The 21,317-nt window shown below is 37.1% G+C and overlaps 1 protein-coding gene across 2 annotated transcripts in view; it reads left to right on the forward strand.

Moving 5' to 3' along the window:
* The first annotated feature begins 1,749 nt into the window (after positions 1-1,749).
* MYH15 (myosin heavy chain 15) overlaps positions 1,750-21,317 on the forward strand; it is an 85,382-nt gene continuing 65,814 nt past the window's right edge. For both annotated transcript variants that reach the window (XM_063457465.1, XM_063457466.1), the window contains exons 1-14: positions 1,750-1,865; positions 2,388-2,512; positions 3,350-3,453; positions 5,189-5,332; positions 5,554-5,710; positions 6,541-6,568; positions 7,458-7,554; positions 9,734-9,754; positions 10,074-10,166; positions 11,661-11,724; positions 12,255-12,353; positions 13,434-13,537; positions 15,281-15,419; positions 18,185-18,303. In XM_063457465.1, the coding sequence (XP_063313535.1) occupies positions 2,422-2,512; positions 3,350-3,453; positions 5,189-5,332; positions 5,554-5,710; positions 6,541-6,568; positions 7,458-7,554; positions 9,734-9,754; positions 10,074-10,166; positions 11,661-11,724; positions 12,255-12,353; positions 13,434-13,537; positions 15,281-15,419; positions 18,185-18,303 (1,260 nt within the window). In that variant the 5' untranslated portion in view covers positions 1,750-1,865; positions 2,388-2,421. The remainder of the gene's footprint in view (positions 1,866-2,387; positions 2,513-3,349; positions 3,454-5,188; positions 5,333-5,553; positions 5,711-6,540; positions 6,569-7,457; positions 7,555-9,733; positions 9,755-10,073; positions 10,167-11,660; positions 11,725-12,254; positions 12,354-13,433; positions 13,538-15,280; positions 15,420-18,184; positions 18,304-21,317) is intronic.

Here is a 21,317-nt window from a genome sequence, read left to right on the forward strand (position 1 = left end):
AAATAAACAAACTTTTTAAGGTCACATTATTATTATTATTATTATTATATTATTTATATAGCACCAGCAAGTTCCATTGTGCTGTACATTGTGTCACGTTATAAGATTCACACTGTAACTGCTGCATCATATAAATCAAGTGTGGACTGTCTTGGGGTTAATGTGGCAACATTCACCAGATCCCTACGGTGGGGTAAAAAAAAAAATGGCTGCTCGGGGCCCGTTATAGCTAAGGGAGTCCTGAGGAAGTCCCAGTGTTGCTAATACGGCTGTTGCCCCTTGAAGATTTTGAACTGTATGCTTGGTGTTACCATAAAGGACCAGAATTGTGCAAAACATTCACCAGCGATATTGGATATTGTGTTTTCAAAGAGGGACGTGAATAGTTGCAGTGATTTTTGCCATGCTAGTGTGTACTGCTAGAGAGGTCTGCATAAAAGGTAAGTGACATCAATTCAAAGTTACAGGACATGTGCTCCTTTATGGCCACATGACTGTGTATTTATCTCTGCCGTTTAGAATTGAACCTCCAAGTCCTGTAGCACTGTAGCCCGAGCCTTGGGCAATCTATGGAGGCAGAAGAATCCAGCCCCACAGCCTTGGAGGTAGCAGGGTGACTAGGGAGCATCGTAATAGATGTGGTAACTCCGCCGCCAGAATATCCTCCAAGATACCCTGTACCATTATGTTATTTCTTTGCTACATATCCTCAAGGACCACAAAGCATCTTTCATAAGTTTAGTGTTGCTGCTGTAACTCCTCTACCAACTGTTGAAGTCAGGTAAGCTGGTGTGTATAGTCACAGGAGGTAGTTTCCAAAACTCCTAGTTGGTCTGTCAAGCCTTGCCGGCGCTGGCAGGTGTGTCTTCTTCTTTAGCCCCAAGGGACAGGTCATCAGATAATTTAGAGTAGTCATCTGGATAGGAGGCCATCTTGGGCCCAGTTACACCATGTGATTGCAGCAAAAGCTCTCCCAATATTGGTCTTACGACTCATATTGCTTCCACAGACCTAAATGTGCGACAGAAAGTGCCCAAATTATAGAGTTAAGGTAATACAGCCAAGAAAGTTCAAATACACTATTTATCATGGAGCTCTCAATTAGTGCAACCATCTGCCTCAGAAGCTTCACTACACCACCATCTCTGTATGTTGCGTATGTGTATTTCAGAAAAAGCAGCAGGATATGGCATCATAACCTGTTAGATGGTGTCCTCACAGGAATTAATCAGTGTAAAACAGCATAAAATACACCCTGGAGGCACAGATGGTCTATGTGCCAAAATTACAAAGACTGGCCCTAAGACTAAGACAAGCTGGTTATAATTACTAGGAAACAGTCATTATTCACAGATGAGATGTTTCCTTTCCTAAGAAATGTCAAATGTTATGCTCTCTATAGCATATAAACAGTCAAAGATCAATAGATTTCTTACAAACTGGCACAGGTACCTAATAGAATGTTATGCTATGTCACTAAAGGTTGCGTTTAAAGTGGATGGCTAACCATATTATTTTGTTGCTCTATTGTTCTCATTTGGCTTGTCAATAATACTGAAGTGTTCTTTTGATAACAAAATGTTTTGAAACCATTGGACACACATTCACTCATGTGTTTGTGTTACATGTGATTTGGGAAACAATTTTGTAGTTCCATTATGTCATGGACTAACAATGAAGGGGAGAGACAAACAAGGGGATTAACCACTCCCCGAAGAATTTAATGTATAATGACTCTGATCATCCCACACCCAACAGACTAAATTAGAATCAAAGGAAAGGTACTTAGGCATATTGACCTTGAAGACCTGATATAAAAGTCTGTATTCTCCAGGGACTGCCAACTCAATCGTATACTTAGCAGGGTATGTATTCTAACACTAATTTCCTTTGTTTTAATATGCCAAATTATTCCATTGTAATAAATAATATCCTTTTTATGTATTATAAAATTAGGAATTTTAATAGTTTATTAGTGCTTTGAAAACTAGGTAACATATTGGTAAATATATTTAAGAGAAACTTAATATAATGATTAAAAAAATTATTTGTGCAACATGAATATTTAAGATATGATATTGCACACATTATTTATAACATACAATTAAAACAGTCAATCAACCTAAAATGTACAATTTGTGTCAGCTTTGTGTGAAAAATTACTAGCTGTCACATGCCTTAAAATGTATTTAATTTATTTATGTTTTAGGTTTAATTCATATAGTTTTCAAATATTCCAAAACAAAAACTGACAAACTAATTTATTTCAGTATGAAGTAAAACATTTTTTTAATACTTTTCTTCTTCTTTGGGTAACGCTTTAAAAAGAAAAATATTTTGGAGTCTGTACTGTTACCGTGTGTTTAACAATTTCCCATATCTTTTAGCGACTGATCTTGTATATTATCTACATTTGTCAAAATGATGGACATGTCGGATTTCGGGGAGGCGGCTACGTTTCTAAGAAAGAGTGATAAGGAGTTAATGATACAACAAACAATTGCTTTTGAAGGTAAGCTTCAAAATGCTATTTCTTAATTTATCTACAAGTATTTTTCTTCATATTTTGGAAAAACAATGCAACTATTGTCTATTACTATGGTATGATGCTTAGCCAGTAGTTAGAAAGAAACAATACTAGATGCTTACAGAAAAAAATTCCATTTGTATCTGCTAGGTCATAGATTCCTCTCTGTATGTGAAGCATCTACATGTGTTATTGTGAGAATATGTTTCAAATTCCATTATTTATGCGGACCTCCTCTAAGAGTCTATTGCAGGGAAGGTCAAACGGTAGATACTAGGTGTAGTAAAACTAAACTCCTATGTGTTTTGATGGGCTTTAGAAAACACCTGATCTAAATCTTACAAAAGTACTTGAATGAGGCATTTAGTTATATGATGAAAGTCAGTTCGATGACTGAAATGTTGACAATGCTTATGGTATGTAAATAGATATTATTTTGATTTATTGAACTCAAGTCCACTTGAGTGCTCTTCATCTGCTATGTTATATATATATAACAAACCAGACTCTGGCACTCAACACCAAAAAAATATATGATGTATAAAAATATTACCAGGGTGCCTCCAGGCCAGTAGATATGAAGGTAAAAAAACAGGAGCACTCACTTGGATTTTTCAAATGTGTATTAACCGTTTAACCACAAATCAACATCAAACGTTGATGTTGATTTGTGGTTAAACGGTTAATACACATTTGAAAAATCCAAGTGAGTGCTCCTGTTTTTTACCTTTATATATATATATATATATATATATATATATATATAGATAGATTAGATAGATAGATAGATAAAAATATTTGTCATACATTATTTCCCAACAGGTAAAAAGAAATGTTGGATACCGGATGACAAAGAAGCCTATCTGGAAGCGGAGATTAAGGAGACCAGCGGTGATAAAGTTACCGTTGAGGTTGCTGGTGGAAAGGTAAAGATACACTTACATTAACTTTGATTGGAAGTATGTATATTAAGTTTAACTACAGGGAAAGATACAGAATCTATTCGCTAATAAAACGTTATAATAGTTCTCAAGCAGTAGTTCTCATGTTTCCCTATTAAAATATTTAGAATAAATAAAGTCATTTTGTTCAATTCATCTTAATTTATTTTCAGTTTTTTAATGGATGTCAAAGATTATAAAAATATATATATATTTATCCTGGAATCCTGATGAAAGTGTAGCATATAAACTGAAAAGTCGATTTTTCTTACATTTTTTGTAATATTTGAATAAAAGCTTAAATTAAAGTTTAATTTTTAACAAACTCAAGAAGTCCCTTTAGTGATGTCACGGAAAATATGGATTTATATTTATGGCTGTAGGCTGCTGGACTTTATTTGTTCTGATGCAGAACTGTTCTTTTTAATACTATTAACTGAAACCATCACACGAAAGTTCTAACACACCTTCCTAGACGATGGCTTGTGATAACATTGCTTTTAATTATTATATAAGTATACACAAGGATCCATAGTGAGTATTGAAATCTCCTAGATCTCTGTTCACACAGTGATTGGCAAGAAATAGAGCAATAGCGGATTTAATTATAACATCAATCTACAGTGCTTTAGTTTGCTAGAAAACAAAATAGCTGCCCTGAATAACTTTATATGACTATTTCTGAATATATATAAGGGTGAGCTTTTGAAAACATGTCTATAGTCTAAAAATACACTTTTTGTTCCAGTAAAAATAAATATATATAATTATATTCTTTGGAGTGATTTATCAAGGCAAACCTGGTGCTATTCTGGTGCAAAGAGATAAATGTTAACACATAGTCTATTGATTTCCATGTCGGCAGCTCCTTAGTTTGCGCTTCAGAATCGCGTCTGTTTTAGTCGGTAAAAAAATCTGAGTGGAAAAATTTAGGCTAAAATAATTTTAATTTAAATATGGAATTATATTCCAACTCCGCTAAAGTTACATCTTGGCGACAATTCTAATTGAAACTAATATTCCTCTGTATGTGTTAGTTGTGCCAACATACGGTATATGCCTCCCCGTCCCCCCCCCCCCCCCCCTTTCAATTTCCAGGCTAATATAAGATCTAGAAACTTATAAAGAGTCGCAGTATCTGGTCCTCTACAACGTTTTCATATGTTTAATTTAAGAAAGCTTATAACTATAGTAATGCTATAAAAATTATATATTATATATATATATATATATATATATATATATGTATGTGTGTGTGTGTGTGTGTGTGTGTGTATATATATATATATATATATATATACATATATATAAGAAAAATAATAATGATAGAGGGTGCACTCACAGGACTTCAAATTCACTTGTGGTTTAATGAAAAAACAAAATTACATCCGCAGAATAATCAACGTTTCGACCCTTTTTGGATCTTGAAAAAGACCCGCTAGGGTCAAACATCGATTATTTTGCTGGTGTAATTTTGTTTTTTCATTAAACCACGATTGAATTTGAAGTCCTGTGATTGCACCCTCTATCATTATTATTTTTCTTATATATTGACGAGGGTGGCACCTAGGCAACACACCACACTTGAAAAGTGTTAGGAGAGTGCCATGTTTTTTTTTTTTTCAAGAATATAAAGTACCATGCATCATCACAATGCAAATGTATATTTTTCTTATGATGTGTCATGATTTTTTGCTTTTTTCCCCGCATCTATATGTAGACTGTTGTTGTTAAGGATTCCGATATTCAGCAGATGAACCCTCCCAAGTTTGACATGATTGAAGATATGGCAATGTTGACCCATCTGAATGAGGCATCTGTGCTGTATAATCTGCGTAAACGCTATGCTAACTGGATGATCTATGTAAGTTTGGGGAAATAAAGTAATATATTTAAAAATACAATCCCTTATACTTATTCATTTTATATTAAAGTCAAACATAATTTCTAAAACCCAGACTACTATTTAGTTTGCTATATGTCAGTAAAGATTATTAGTCATTAACATATACTACAATAAAATAACACAGATCACATTCAATAAGATCAAGTCCTTTTTTCACTTTTTATTTTTTTTAATTTTAGACCTATTCTGGACTGTTCTGTGTGACTGTAAACCCTTACAAAGCACTTCCAGTCTACAAGACCGAGGTGGTCGCTGCATATAAGGGCAAAAGACGATCTGAATCCCCTCCCCACATCTTCTCCATTGCGGATAATGCTTATCATGATATGTTACGTAGTAAGTATTGTGCTGCTGCTTCCATTAGTAATTAATGATTTAATGTTAAAAGATTAATTGAATCAGGACATATTGCATCTTTCACTGTTTTATATAGGAATATTAAAATATTTATTAGACATGTATTAACATATGTAGTTAATGTTTTACATGTTTGAAATATGTTACTGAATTCAGTCTTTACTTCTATCCTGCCATTTATGCATAATTCTCAACAGTAGAGTACAAAGTGATTTCATGATGCATTAACTGTCAATAGTAAACCTAGTTTTTGATCCATTACAACTATGTATAACGTTCTAAATTTTGTTTTACATGTAAAAATAAATCATTATTATTATTATTATGATGATGTTGATTTAGAACAGATTCAGGTTCAACTTTATTTTCACTGTGAAGTGTACGTAAAAACACAACGAAATACAGTTGGCCTCTGATCGGAAATACAGTAGCTAATAATAAAATATATTATAAATGTACTCTCAGTGTAAACTTTAGCAATCCGTCCCTAATGCCATAATACATCTAATGCTAAGAAATATAATTCTTCCATCATTAATGAAAAAACGTTAACAGCCTAATAATACTTATAGAGATTATACAATATTATCTAATTCGGTTATATAGCCCAAGGAGGACTTTCGAAGGTCCAACTTGAGATATGCAGGTGATCCTAACCCTTAACAAGTACTTGGCGAAAGTTGCCTGTAATAAAAAAATAAAAAAAAAATGAAAGAAAATCTCTAACGTACAATAGGTGTAGCATTGCAATTGATATCACATTATGTACTAACATAATTTATCCTTACCTCTATATTTTTTGTTATTAGATCGAGAGAACCAGTCAATGTTGATTACGTGAGTACAATTTTTCCTAATGAATTTCATTTTAACAGGTGTGTGTAAAAGGTAATAGTAATAATAATGATAATATGATATAAACGTGAATGTAGGTGATTTGTGTACTTAGTTACAAGGTTATTATGCCTTAGTGAATTTAAGGATTGGGAAGTGAAAATTTATATCAAAGGTATGGCAATGCTATTTTGCTATTTTTAATTTTCTTATGTTACAAATAAATAAAAATGAGCATTATATCATATTCTATGTAAATCATTGTATTTGCTTTGAATGCCTGAACATCATTGGTGTTTTATTCTAATTTAATGTTTAATGTCTTATGTCTCATATCAATGTTAAGCTTTATTATGAACCCTTCTAATTCACAATCCAAATAGCACATGTAATAGCTGAGAATTCCTAGTTAACCTAATGCTATTGACTATGAAAATCATTTTGTCTGACTACCAGTCCTATAACAGACTTTGTGTAATTATTTAATTCTGTTAAACCTGTTCATCTCCCAAGATAAAAGGAGGACCATTTGGAAAATGAAAAGTAATTATGCATATTTTGCTGATCCTGCAACTAAACTAAGCAAAATATCTGTAGAACAATTAGATTGACAGGAAATTAAAAGTTGTACGGTAAAGGCAGTTTAATGACATTATTTTTAAAGCAGTGATTGCAGATCACCTGTACATTTAACAACCTCAGAGTATATGGTTTTTTGTATCATGAAATCTCCCTAGAATGCCTTGAATTGTGCTTAACACATTTTTATTAATTTTGAGAATTTCTGCATTGTATGCAAGTAGATATTTTCTGCTCTGTCTTGTGTTAAATGCGTATTTAATATACCTGGAAAAAATATATTTATTCATTCTATTGTGTTTCATAATTCTAGTGGAGAATCAGGTGCTGGCAAAACTGTGAACACGAAACGTGTTATTCAGTACTTTGCCACCATAGCTGCTATTGGCGACCCAACTGGTAAAAAGAGCGTAAGTCGATGTGTCTTTGTCTTTAATACTATGGCATCGAATTGTAACCCTTCTGTCAATCCTTGTTAAAAGTACCCTCATATTTTAACAGAAATTGGCATTTGAAAAAAGCAAGGAGTGACAACTAGTTAGAAAGTCAGACAGGAAATAAGGTGTGAAAATCATCAGTTATCAAATAAATTGCATTTTTGGCTAATGAAATGTACGTTAGCAATTTTGGAAACATTTAGCTAAACAGGTATACGAAATACCTAATCAAAAGATAAAATAATTTTTATAAAGTTTATAGGGACACTATAATCACCAGAACAACTACAGCTTAAAGGACCACTATAGGCACCCAGACCACCTTAGCTCAATGAAGTGGTCTGGGTGCCAGGTCCATCTAGGGTTAACCCTGCAGCTGTAAACATAGCAGTTTTAGAGAAACTGCTATGTTTACACTAGGGTTAATCCAGCCTCTAGTGGCTGTCTCATTGACAGCCGCTAGAGGCGCTTCTGAATTTCTCACAGTGAAAATCACAGTGAGAAGATGCTGACGTCCATAGGAAAGCATTGAGAAATGCTTTCCTATGGAATGTTTGAATGCGCGTGGCCCTTCCCGCTCATGCGCATTCGGCGCTGACGTTGGAAGAGGGAGGAGATTTCCCCGGCGCCAAGGGAGCCTGGTACTGGAGAAAGGTTAGTGTTTAACACCTTCAGCCCCCTTAACCCCAGCGAGAGTGGGACCCTGAGGGGGGGGGGGGGGGGGGAACCTAAAGACCCTATAGTGCCAGGGAAACAAGTTTGTTTTCCTGGCACTATATTGGTCCTTTAATGTAGTTGTTCTGGTGAGTATTATAGCCCCCTTCAGGCATTTTCATGTAAACACTGCCTTTTCCGAGAAAAGGCATTTTTTTACATTTCCCCTAGGGACACCTCCAAGTGGAAACTCCTCAGATGGCCACTGGAGGGGATTCCTGGCTCAGGGCTACACAGTAAGCAGCCCTGCTGTTCAGCGTCCCCATGCTCTGCATGGAGACGCTGAATTAAGCAAAGGTACTGATTAGGTGCTGATAAACCAAAACAGCATTTGGCCCCGCCCCCTTGCCAATTTTAGCCAATCCAATGATTTCCCCATGGAGAGCTTAAATTAAGGTAAGTTCTACCCCATTCTGAGGGGCTAAGGGGGGGGGGGGAGGGGCAGGCCACCTAAATGGTGGGTTTTCACTATAGGGTCAGGAATACATGTTCGTGTTCCTGACCCTATAGTGATCCTAGTAGATCATGTACTGCTTAAAAAGGCAATGAAGTAGCAATGTTTGTTAAAATAACAGCAATATGTTTATTTCCTAAAGCATAATTTGTTTATTTTCAAACGCATCATTTTAGGGGAATGTAACTGAAAATTGTTAAATCCCTGCTCACACCAAGGAAACCCATATTTCAACTGATACCTTGGTTTCCCCCCTTTTACTTGGGACCATTTTTAGTGGCCCCAGACTTTTTGATGATTTGCATGCTGCGCTGAAAGCCAACACTGCAAGTAGATCCTTAAATAGGCGATATAGTGCATATAACTAGATTGTGTTGTGAACATCACAATCCCTGCTCACATCATGAAACCCTTACACTGACCTATATAGCCTGTATGAAGTGAGAAAAGTCAGCATTGCATAGAGGTCTTTAACTACATTCAGATCAGTGTTTCTGGACTGCAGGCTTGCATAGACCCTGACAGTGTCTCCCTGCCTGTCCCCAAGCTGATTGTGATTAGTGCCCAGCACTGATCACAGTGTAATCGACTGGGAAGCAGGTTCCATGCATAATTACATAGAGTGTAATTATGAAAGCAGCCAGTAGATGGCGATCACAGAACACTTTTATACACACTTGCAATGCTAGTTGAAACGTCATCTATCAGATATGGGCGCTGTATGTGTGATAATTGTTGTTCTTTATATTCATGTATACATTAAATCTATAATGGAATATTTCTTTAAAGTTTAAATACTGTTATTAAAGACATGTGTTTTTATAACCTTTAATGTTTTGAAACTGTATAATGTCATCATCTTCATCTGTATCATCAGAAAGGGATGGAATATGCCTTCCGATCATTCCCCTTTCCATCCCTTTCCCTCTTTATTTAAAATCTGAAAAATATCAGAATTGTAATACCATTATGTTTTGATTTTAGCAACCTGCTACCAAGACCGGGGTAAGTTGATTTGTTATGTGTGTCTGTGTTTGCATGGCAGTATGTATCTGTGTGTTTGCAGCAGTGTAAATCTTTGTCTAGAAGTGTGTATTTGTTTGTGTATATGTGTGGCAGTGTGTATCTGTGTTTCTATGTATGTGGCAGTTTGGTGTGCATCTAAGTATGCTTGTGTGTTTGTGTTTTCTGTGTGTGCAAGTGTGTATCTGTGAATGTGGGAATGTGCATCTATGGATGACGGGCCCCAAGAATTCTGATGGCAATGATTCCTTGTGTTTAGCTTTTTAAAACTGATATCGCTATATTTCAATGATTGTTTTAGGGAACACTTGAAGATCAAATCATTCAAGCAAACCCAGCTCTAGAAGCATTTGGAAATGCCAAAACATTGAGAAATGACAATTCGTCTCGTTTTGTAAGTTTCTTCTTGTAGTTTTGTTCACAGTATCTAATAATAAGAAACCATTTACCTTCTATCATCGAATATAACAGAAATAGGAAGTTGTATCTAGAATGGTTGCAATCCATCCTAAACTGACAGTTTGTGAGTGTTACAAACAGCGACATGGCTCAATTACATGTCAAGTGGTACTTGTTTAGTGTAATTTATTAGTCTTTTATTATCTTCTTTATGACTTTAATATCATTACCTACTATCACCACCCACACACGTTAGATGAAATATGTTTCTGCTACCGTACTATTGCTGCGTTATCCTCATGTCCTACAGAGATGGGGTATGAAAATGTCCACAGCCAGGAAAAAGATATTATTACACATATTTAGAAATAGACATTGCAAACAGCTCTGGAGCATTGGCGATTGGTGATTCACATCAGAGTTTTTAAAGCCAAACAAGTGAGAACAGAGCCAGTCAGTCTCTATCAGTTTAAGCATGTGTGGGATAGGCATAAGGCTATCCTAACTATAAGATAAGGCCGGGGACTAATGAAAGTATTTAGAAAATTAGGTAGACTAGATGGACCGAATGGTTCTTATCTGCCGTCACATTCTATGTTCTATGTTTCTATCATGAGTACTGAGGAATGGACTAAAGCAACGAAGGAGAGTGTATTTCATTTGTTGATTTAAAGGACCACTATAGGCACCCAGACCACTTCAGCTCAATCATGTGGTCTGGGTGCCAGGTTCCCCTAGTTTTGACCCTGCAGCTGAAAGCATTGCAGTTTCAGAGAAAATGCTATGTTTACACTGAGGGTTAATCCAGCCTCTAGTGGCTGTCTCCCAGACAGCCACTAGAGACCGCTTCCACGATTTACACAGATAAATCACACTTATTTGATGCTGGATGTCCTCACAGAGTCCAGTGTCAAACAAGATCCCCATAGGAAAGCATTGAGTAATGTTTTCCTATGGGCGGGTTTGAATGCGCACCTCTGGCAGCCCATGCGCATTCGGCTCTACTCGGAAGCTGACGTCCATGGAGGACGAGAGGTCACCAGTCCCGAGGGAGCCCGGCGCTGGGTTAAGGTAACCAAATAAATGCTTAACAAACCATTTATTTGCCACGGAACGGGGCCCTAGTCACCTAAACAGTGACACAGGCTGTATAGCGTTAGGAATACAGATTTGTATTCCTAATGTTAGAGTTTTCCTTTAATGTTATTCAATAATAATTATACGATATGTTGCAACCTTGTAGTCACAGGAATAATAATCAGGTGAAGTCACATTTATGAAACCTAAGCTATGAAACTTCGTATATCAAGATGTAACCACATTTCAACTTAATTGGCTCCCTAATGTTCAGTTTCCAGAGACAAGAAGTAATTCAGTAGACTCCATACACATCATCCTTGAAATCGCTACCAATTTTCTGCATAGTATCTTAATTTACAAAGGAATTTATTAAACACTTTTTAAAGTCTTTCTCGTTTTCACTATGTAGGGTAAATTTATACGGATCCATTTTGGGACCACAGGCAAGCTGTCATCTGCTGATATAGAGATCTGTAAGTTTTCAATGCACGATGTGGCTCTCATGTACATTTTCTCATGGTTGGTTCCAGCTGCATAAATACCTGAATATTAACAACTACAAGTAACGTGGCACAGATTTGAAGAAAATGTGTTCTACTGATGTGAGAGTTTAGGATCTATGGAATGCGCACATATACACTAAACACAATGTTTCCTAAACACAGATAACTGTTATGCTGTTTTACCAGTTTTTCCCAGCATGCAAATGCATTTCTTTCTTAACCAGAAGATAGTTGATCTTGACATGCACATGTATTTCATAAGGCATTGCACACAGTTCTGTCACTGGGCCTTTTTAAAATTTTAATTAGTGATTATAAAGACCTCCAATGATGATAATTAAGAATTAAAGGGATTTTATTTACGTGTCAGAGAGACACATTTTAAGCTAAATTTTATACTTTATCTTGCTCGCAAACTTGTCAGGTTTACTATATGTAATATCACTGAATGATTTACACTATTTGCATCTTACAAATCTTTTTTTTAAATCGTACCATAGATTTACTGGAAAAATCTAGAGTAAGTTTTCAGCAGCCTGGAGAACGAAGTTACCACATATTTTACCAGATCACTAGTGGGAAAAAAGCTGAACTCCAGGGTAAGACTGAATCATCAGTATGTTCATCTCAATCATTTCATCAATATTAGAACATCACAAGCTTTATTTTATATAGGAATGTTAAGCAGAATCTTTGGACTTCCATATGTCAATGAAGCTCATGAAAAAAAGCAGTAAAATATCTGATCCTGAGCCATATCTTGCCAATAGTCTGTGTTAGCCCAGCATGGAACATCCTTGCAGTTTGGTGTGAGTAGGCGTAAATCCATGCACACACAGAGGAGACCAAAGTATCAATCAATATCTGAGACTTCCCTCTGTCAGGTGGGGATCATAGTTAGCGGTCCCAGACTGACAGATGAGCTGTATGCAGCATGCAAATTGAGTGCTGCATATATCCTAGCTAAGTGATTGTATTTTGCGGGTTGATTCTCAGCTTGCCCCCAGAGAGAGAGACATATGGCTTCTTGGTATCCTGGTAGGGTCTCCCTGCATGACCCCCTGCTGACAGTGTTCAACAGGAACAGCATGCATGAGCTGCAGCTCGAGAAAGTGTGCTCACAGAGAATCCCTTTGAGTTTTTAGTTAGGTTTAGTGTGATGGTTAGGTTGGGTTAACAGGGTAGGGTTAGGGTTTGTGTAGGGTAATGGTTAATGACTATTGTGTTAGGCATAATGTAAGGATAAGGTTAGGGTAGGTATAAGGTTAGAGTTAGCACGAGAGTAGGCTTAGGGTTGGGCTGGTTTAGGGTTAGTGTTAGCTACATGTCTGAATGTATTTAGATACTAGACATGAGTAATTTAGCAATCAAGACTGATATGTGAATCTATTTTGAGTTGCACTTGGTGTTTAAAATGATTATAAGAATAACTGCAATATTTTTTTCCCATTTTTAGAATTATATTCATACTTGTTGTGTTAGGTATGCATACAGGATATTAAAAGAAAGCCATATTTTGCTGTTTAAAAACAATGTACGGTATAATATCTATAGGTGCACTTCATGAGAAACCCATCAATTACGATGGAACATTCTAGGTTTTGTTTTGGCTCAAAATGTGGACAATTGCCTCTGTTCTCAAGTAGTAAATTGATTGTGTGCCTTATGTTTACTTGCAGATTTGTTGCTGGTGAGCACAAACCCCTATGACTTTCATTTTAGCTCACAAGGTGTGGTCACGGTGGATAACTTGGATGATGGTGAAGAACTGATGGCAACTGATGTAAGTATTAGATTGGTTATTGACAGGTATTAAATATTACTTTCAGACATTGCATGATTAGTGTATAGCAGCCCTAAATAAGAACCGCAATTTGATAATGTATTTCTTCATCTTTGCACTACTAACTTTGTCAGTGGACATAAACAGGTGATTGTTGTAGTTATTGTGGCAATTCAGCTGATGTTAACATAGACACTACTTTAACACAGGCTGAATTGCATATTTATTTAGTCAGAGATAGGTACAACATGATTGAGATTTTACTGTCACAAAAAAAATAAAAATTGGGCTGCGCCAGCATTCCAGCTACTTAACAGGGATTGGAGGGTTTAATGGAGAGAGAGCAAGGTGGCCCCTGTTGGGAAAATCAGTCCACATGGAAACCACTAGGCTTTCTTCAACCCACCTGGGCTGAGAGCCACCCAGAGCTCACCCCCAGTGCACCATCCACACAAGCGTAAGGCTGCTAGATACCAACGCTGGAGCACCTATCTCCAGCAAGGCCTCACAAAGTCCCCGAATGGGAAGAACTCGATCCCAGTGAGCCACTGAATTCATGGACACAAGGTATCGGCTCCCAACAGGCCTGGGGCTGGAGGGATTTAGTCTCCTGGTACCACTGTGTGGCTATCTCAGATAGACTTTGCGGGTCTCCAGGCATTACACCTAGTCAGGGAGTTGGCTGAGCGTCCCACACACACTGCTGTTGTCCTGGGCGATAGACCCACTATTTTTGTTACAGGCTGTCTGTTAATCTGACCTCCAAGACAGTTTCATAATGTCTACACTGGGCCTTACCCACCTGCACATGCAGTCACTATGGCTCTTACAACTCTTCTTCATGGCTTTCAGCTGTACTAGCTGGGAGATTCCTATTGATATGGTGTGCCTATTTAGCCTAATCTTTATTGTTGCTTATTTTACGTTGCTTCGTATGGTTGGGCACAATTACACTAAGATGATTCGTGCCCATTGGTTTCCAACCTTATTATTTGACAAGCACACATCTAGTTAACCACTGCTAAGTATATGCTTTAAGCTTAGATGTGTTTGATATCGCGTATATCTATATTATCTTAATAAATATCCTTGTGTCTAACGCTCATATTTAGCTTACTTTTCCTGTTGCATGTCACTGCTATCCTATGTATGTTTTCTCTGCACTAGAGAATGTAAAAAAAAAAAAAAATATTGGATGTAAGGCAACTGGATTTTCTTTCTACAAAGTCTTATAAATAAATAATGTACAACACATGCCACCCATTGCAGTCGATAGCAAGGACTAATACTAGTACAGTTATATAAATCTCTAATCTGAGTTGTAAGAGATTATAAAAAGATTGTTCTCAATCCTGGTTTTTGAAGACATTGGGGTTAAACCCCTCAACTGGGAATTGTGGAGACTCGACAAGGGAATAGCAAAATACGAGGGCTGAGTTGTGATTTTTCCAATTCATCTATTTTGGGGTAAAATTTACAATTAATTTGTCAGTTACCCACAATTCTGAGATTAGTGAATACATATCTAATCTCACATAGTTGGGAAAATATGTATAACATTTTTTGTTTTTAATAGCATTGTATTAACATGAAGTGGAAGAAATGGGAATACATGAAAAGGAAGAGAAGCCTATGGAGTGTTTTGGCTGGTTGTAACATATTACTGTTTCTGATCACTATGTGGTAGCACCCTCTTTCTACTCTTTATGTTCTGACAACATTCATCATTTGGTTCTTTTGCAGCAAGCATTTGATATTCTGGGATTTATTCCTGAAGAAAAATATGGTGCCTATAAACTGACAGGTGCTATAATGCATTTTGGAAATATGAAATTTAAGCAGAAACAGAGAGAAGAGCAAGCAGAGCCCGATGGCACAGAAAGTGAGTCTATATATAATAATGGCTGGACACAGTACCACAATTTTTAAAATATGAAAAATATGATGATGTAAAGACTGGTAACATTGACAGGGTTATTCACGAAAGTGAGACTTCACAGTTAATTAAAAGTGAATTCATGCATAACCACACGTATTACACTGAGATAGATATAACACTTACAGACGCCCCACACCGACACAAAGTAACCACTCACACAGAGCCTTCTAAAAAATATATTTCTGGTGCCCATAAAGAAACCATCTTTTATCTGATAACTGATCTGACTCGCACATTGGCTGAAAGCAAGATGGAACTGATATGTCCTAGCCACCTTTAATTATGGCACACCTGGAAAAAAAAAAAAATAAAGTAAGGAAGATATGCAAATACATTAAATAGAATTCATGTCAAAAATTAAAAAAACTGAATAAATGCTGACTGCAAAATCTGACATAAGCAAAACTGACTTACAAAATGCTGGGCCTGCCAAAATTGGGTAGTCATGATTGGGGTCCTGGTAACAGATATGTAGCTCAGTATTTTGGGGGCACTGGTAACAGATATGTAGTTCAGCGATATGGGGGTCCTGGTAACAGATATGTCACTCAGTGATATGGGGGTCCTGGTAATAGATATGTAGCTCAGTGATATGGAGGTCCTGGATACAGATATGTAACTCAGTGATATGGGGGTCCTGGTAACAGATATGTAACTCAGTGATATGGGGGTCCTGGTAACAGATATGTAGCTCAGTGATATGGGGGTCCTGGTAACAGCTATGTAGCTCAGTGATATGGAGGTCCTGGTAACAGTTATGTAGCTCAGTGTTATGGGAGTCCTGGTTACAAATATGTAGCTCAGTGTAATGGAGGTCCTGGATACAGATACAGAAGATTGGAAGTTAGCGAATGTTGTGCCCATTCACAAGAAAGGTAATAGGGAGGAGTCGGGCAACTATAGGCCAGTAAGCCTTACTTCAGTAGTGGGGAAAGTGATGATAACCATGTTAAAGGATAGGATTGTTGAACATCTAAAAACACACGGATTTCAAGATCAGAGACAACATGGGTTTACTTCAGGGAGATCATGCCAAACTAATCTTATTGATTTTTTTGATTGGGTAACTAAAATTATAGATCAGGGTGGTGCAGTAGACATTGCTTACCTCGATTTCAGTAAGGCTTTTGACACTGTTGCACATAGAAGGCTTATCAACAAACTACAATCTTTGAGTTTGGATTCCAATATTGTTGAATGGGTAAGGCAGTGGCTGAGTGACAGGCAACAGAGGGTTGTAGTCAATGGAGTATATTCGAAGCTTGGGCTTGTCACCAGTGGGGTACCTCAGGGATCTGTACTTGGACCCATTCTCTTTAATATTTTTATTAGTGATATTGCAGAAGGTCTTGATGGTAAGGTGTGTCTTTTTGCGGATGATACTAAGATATGTAACAGGGTTGATGTTCCAGGAGGGATAAGCCAAATGGAAAATGATTTAGGTAGACTAGAAAAATGGTCAGAGTTGTGGCAACTGACATTTAATGTGGATAAGTGCAAGATAATGCATCTTGGACGTAAAAACCCAAGGGCAGAGTACAGAATATTTGATAGAGTCCTAACCTCAACATCTGAGGAAAGGGATTTAGGGGTGATTATTTCTGATGACTTAAAGGTAGGCAGACAATGTAATAGAGCAGCAGGAAATGCTAGCAGAATGCTTGGGGAGGTATTAGCAGTAGAAAGAGGGAAGTGCTCATGCCATTGTACAGAACACTGGTGAGACCTCACTTGGAGTACTGTACACAGTACTGGAGACCCTATCTTCAGAAGGATATTGATACCTTAGAGAGAGTTCAAAGAAGGGCTACTAAACTGGTTCATGGATTGCAGGATAAAACTTACCAGGAAAGGTTAAAGGATCTTAACATGTATAGCATGGAGGAAAGACGAGACAGGGGGGATATGATAGAAACATTTAAATACATAAAGGGAATCAACACAGTAAAGGAGGAAACTATATTTAAAAGAAGAAAAACTACCACAACAAGAGGACATAGTCTTAAATTAGAGGGACAAAGGTTTAAAAATAATATCAGGAAGTATTACTTTACTGAGAGGGTAGTGGATGCATGGAATAGCCTTCCAGCTGAAGTGGTAGAGGTTAACACAGTAAAGGAGTTTAAGCATGCGTGGGATAGGCATAAGGCTATCCTAACTATAAGATAAGGCCAGGGACTAATGAAAGTATTTAGAAAACTGGGCAGACTAGATGGGCCGAATGGTTCTTATCTGCCGTCACATTCTATGTTTCTATGTTTCTATGTTTCTATGTAACTCAATGATATGGGGGACCTGGTAACAGATGTGTAGCTCAGTGATATGGGGGTCCTGGTAACAGATATGTCACTCTGTGATATGGAGGTTGTGGTAACAGAAATGTAGCTCAGTGATATGGAGGTCCTGGTAACAGATATGTAGCTCAGTGATATGTAGGTTCTTTTAACAGATATGTAGCTCGGTGATATGGTGGTTATGGTAACAAAGATATATATTGATTTTATATTATATCGATTTTTATAGATTTGTCCAAATGGATTGGGGAGAGATAAATGCATACTCACATTGCAAACATCATTACAATTATGAAGACTTATAAATGTTTGTTAATGAGTGTGATGGATGTGTACATAACTCTTAATTTAGTGTCTTTTTTCCTGCTCGCAAATAACAAACTCGTATTCTGTTAATTGTGTTTCTCTAATTAGGCACTGATAAGGCGGCCTACCTGATGGGTGTTAGCTCCTCTGAGTTGGTGAAGGGACTGATGCACCCTAGAGTTAAAGTTGGTAATGAATATGTGACCAAAGGTCAAACAGTGGAACAGGTAAGAACTTAACGGTTGTCTTTATGGTCTTCATTTATGTGTTATTGACTACTGGATACATTTCTACACATATAAATATGTGTTTGATTTAGTGTGTTCTCATGATTATGTGAAGTTGTTTAGATATATACAAATGTAAATAGTTTTGCATTATTTATTTGTTAATACACTAGAACACATGCATTTGTTGAACATGTGATTATATTTGCTATATATGCTGATCCTATTTGTGTTAAACGAAGTGTGTATGTTGCCGTATTCTGCTTGTGTTTTTTATGGGTGCTGCAGTTGCTTTGTAGTATTGTGTTATATTGTACAGTATTTGTTCATGAGTTGTTTGTGTATTGTGCATTAACATGAATGTGGGCTGTATATGGGGGCTCCTTGAGTAATTGGGTCTGTGTATGATGTATCACATTGTGTGTTTGGTGGTAAGTTTATGTGTTGCGCTAATTTCAATATTGCATGTGAGAGACTGATTGTGGGGTTGTCAGTGTTGTTGTCTTTGTGGGACTGCATGTGTGTGTATGGGCTGTCTGTGTTATTTATTTGAGAGTGAGGCTTATTTTTCAGCTCTGTGTATATCTAGCAGTGTGGGTAGCTTTCCTGGGTCCAGTGGGAACTAGACTGACCAAGTACAGGTCAAGTGCAGGAGCCGCGATAGCTGCTGTGGGCTGCTCGGCTCCAGTGCTGATTCCCATTCACAAGTGCAGTGAGGAACTGATCTGAGATAAATTAAGGATTGTCCCTAACCACCTGTAATGACCACCCAGTTTGAACTAGCAGATATCTCACTGGGACTTTTGATAGGGCAGAGCCTGTTTGTCTCTGGCAGCTTTGAGTGCCGTGCAAAGGAACCTTGAGTGCCCCTGCTATAGGGCATGCTGTGTAATAAAACGATCAACATCTCACTACAATATATATATATATATATATATATATATATATATATATATATATATATATATATATATATATATTTTAATTCTTTATTTTGGGTGTGCAGTGTTAAATACAAGCTTTTGTAATGACTTATGAAACGAGGTATAATAACAATGTTTAAACAGATAAGGTCAAGATATGCTGCACATTTGTTGTCTCACTATGATATTTAACACATTTGTAGATCATTATTTTTCTATCTTACCTGGTTGGGTTCCCTAAATCTACCAAAGCTCTAAAGTCTAAATTTTACTTAATTAGCAGACCACCAAAAACCCATGGCCATTCATTGGTAAGCTTTTTCCCATTACTAGGTTCTGTTTTGTATCCTATTGATATTGGCTGTCCAAACTTATACCTACAGCATTGATTTTTTTAAAACTTATATTAACTAGATGGCAAGTTTGATAATGTAGGGGACAGACTTGTTTCAGGCAGTGTTCTTCAAACTGCATTTTCGGAATTAAGACCATATTAATGAAATCTAATTCTAGGGCGAAAAGGTAAACTTGGAACCACTGTATCATAATGTATGTTGAATGTAGCGTCTTTTAGATTCTGGTGGCATTTTATCCACATTCTTCCAAATGTTTAATGCCTATACGAAAAACCAGGATACTCGCCTATTTTATTATTTATATAATTTCTCTGTTACTATCAGGGTCGGTGCAAGGATTCTTGCCACCCTAGGCAACAATCCGTTTTGCTGCTCCCTCATGACGGCAACTACATTCTCTCACAGGTTTATTCCTTAAATTCTGAATTGCAATAAATAAACATTTAGGGAAGAAAACAAACTGCGTAGAAACACTCATCCAGTATATGCATCCATATACACACACTGCTTAATACATCCATCCATCCATCTACACAGATGCCTATTACATACAATCAACCATACGCCCACAGCTCAATACATAAATCCCCACACACACCACCTAGTACATACATTCATAAACTCATACTGCCTAATGCATACATCAATAGACACATACTGCCTTATACATATACCCATACACTCTTTTTCAATGCATTTGGTGGTATTTACTATATAATAATGTTGGAAATGAATTTATGTTTTATTTGTTTTTGTTTAATATAGAATTATATTAATATATATTATAAGTATATTTTAATATATAAGTATCTATTTACATGGTCACACACACACACTCACACACATACACACACTGTCACTTACACATTCTCACTGACATACATACATGGTGTGACTTACACATTTGCACTAACACACTTTCATTGACATACAGTGTCACTTACACATTCTCACTAACAAACACACTCTCCCTGACATACACAGTGTCGCTTACACACTCACTAACATACATACTCTCACTGACATACTGTGTCAGTTACACACTTTCACTAACAAACACTCTCACTGACATACACAGTGTCACTTACACACTTTCACTATCACACACACCCTCACTGACATACGCAGTGTCATTTACACACAGTCACTAACACACACAGTATCACTTACCCACTCACACACACACACACTGTCACTGACATACACACATAGTTTAACTTACACACACAAACACACACACACACACACACACACACACACACACTCTCAGTGACATTCACAGTGCCACTTACACACTCTCACTAACACACACACACTGTCACTCAAGCACAAACTCACACAACGTTACATATAGTCACACTTTATTAACACAAACAAACACATCAATTCAATACACACAGACCAATTTACATTCATACACTCATACTTTTAATTAGTACACCTTTCCTTCAGATGGATTATACATAAGTGCTGTGAGGAGAGAGGTGCAGCCCGCAGGTAGCTGCAGTTGTTCCTGGTGGGGGGAACAGGATACAGTGCACTGTGAGCACAGGCTACTTCCTGTTCCCCTCAGAGAGCTTCCGGTGTTCACAGGCAGGAGGCAGCCAGGATACAGAGTCATGTCCCGGGTCCCCCTTCCTGCAAGAAGCAGAGTGCTCTTCTCAGGTGTTGGGGTTACAGCATACCTCGCTCCCCGAGCAGGTAATCGGAGGCAGAGGGAGCCCAGCAGCTGAAT

Source organism: Pelobates fuscus, chromosome 1, assembly GCF_036172605.1.
Source record: "Pelobates fuscus isolate aPelFus1 chromosome 1, aPelFus1.pri, whole genome shotgun sequence".
NCBI lineage: Eukaryota > Metazoa > Chordata > Amphibia > Anura > Pelobatidae > Pelobates > Pelobates fuscus.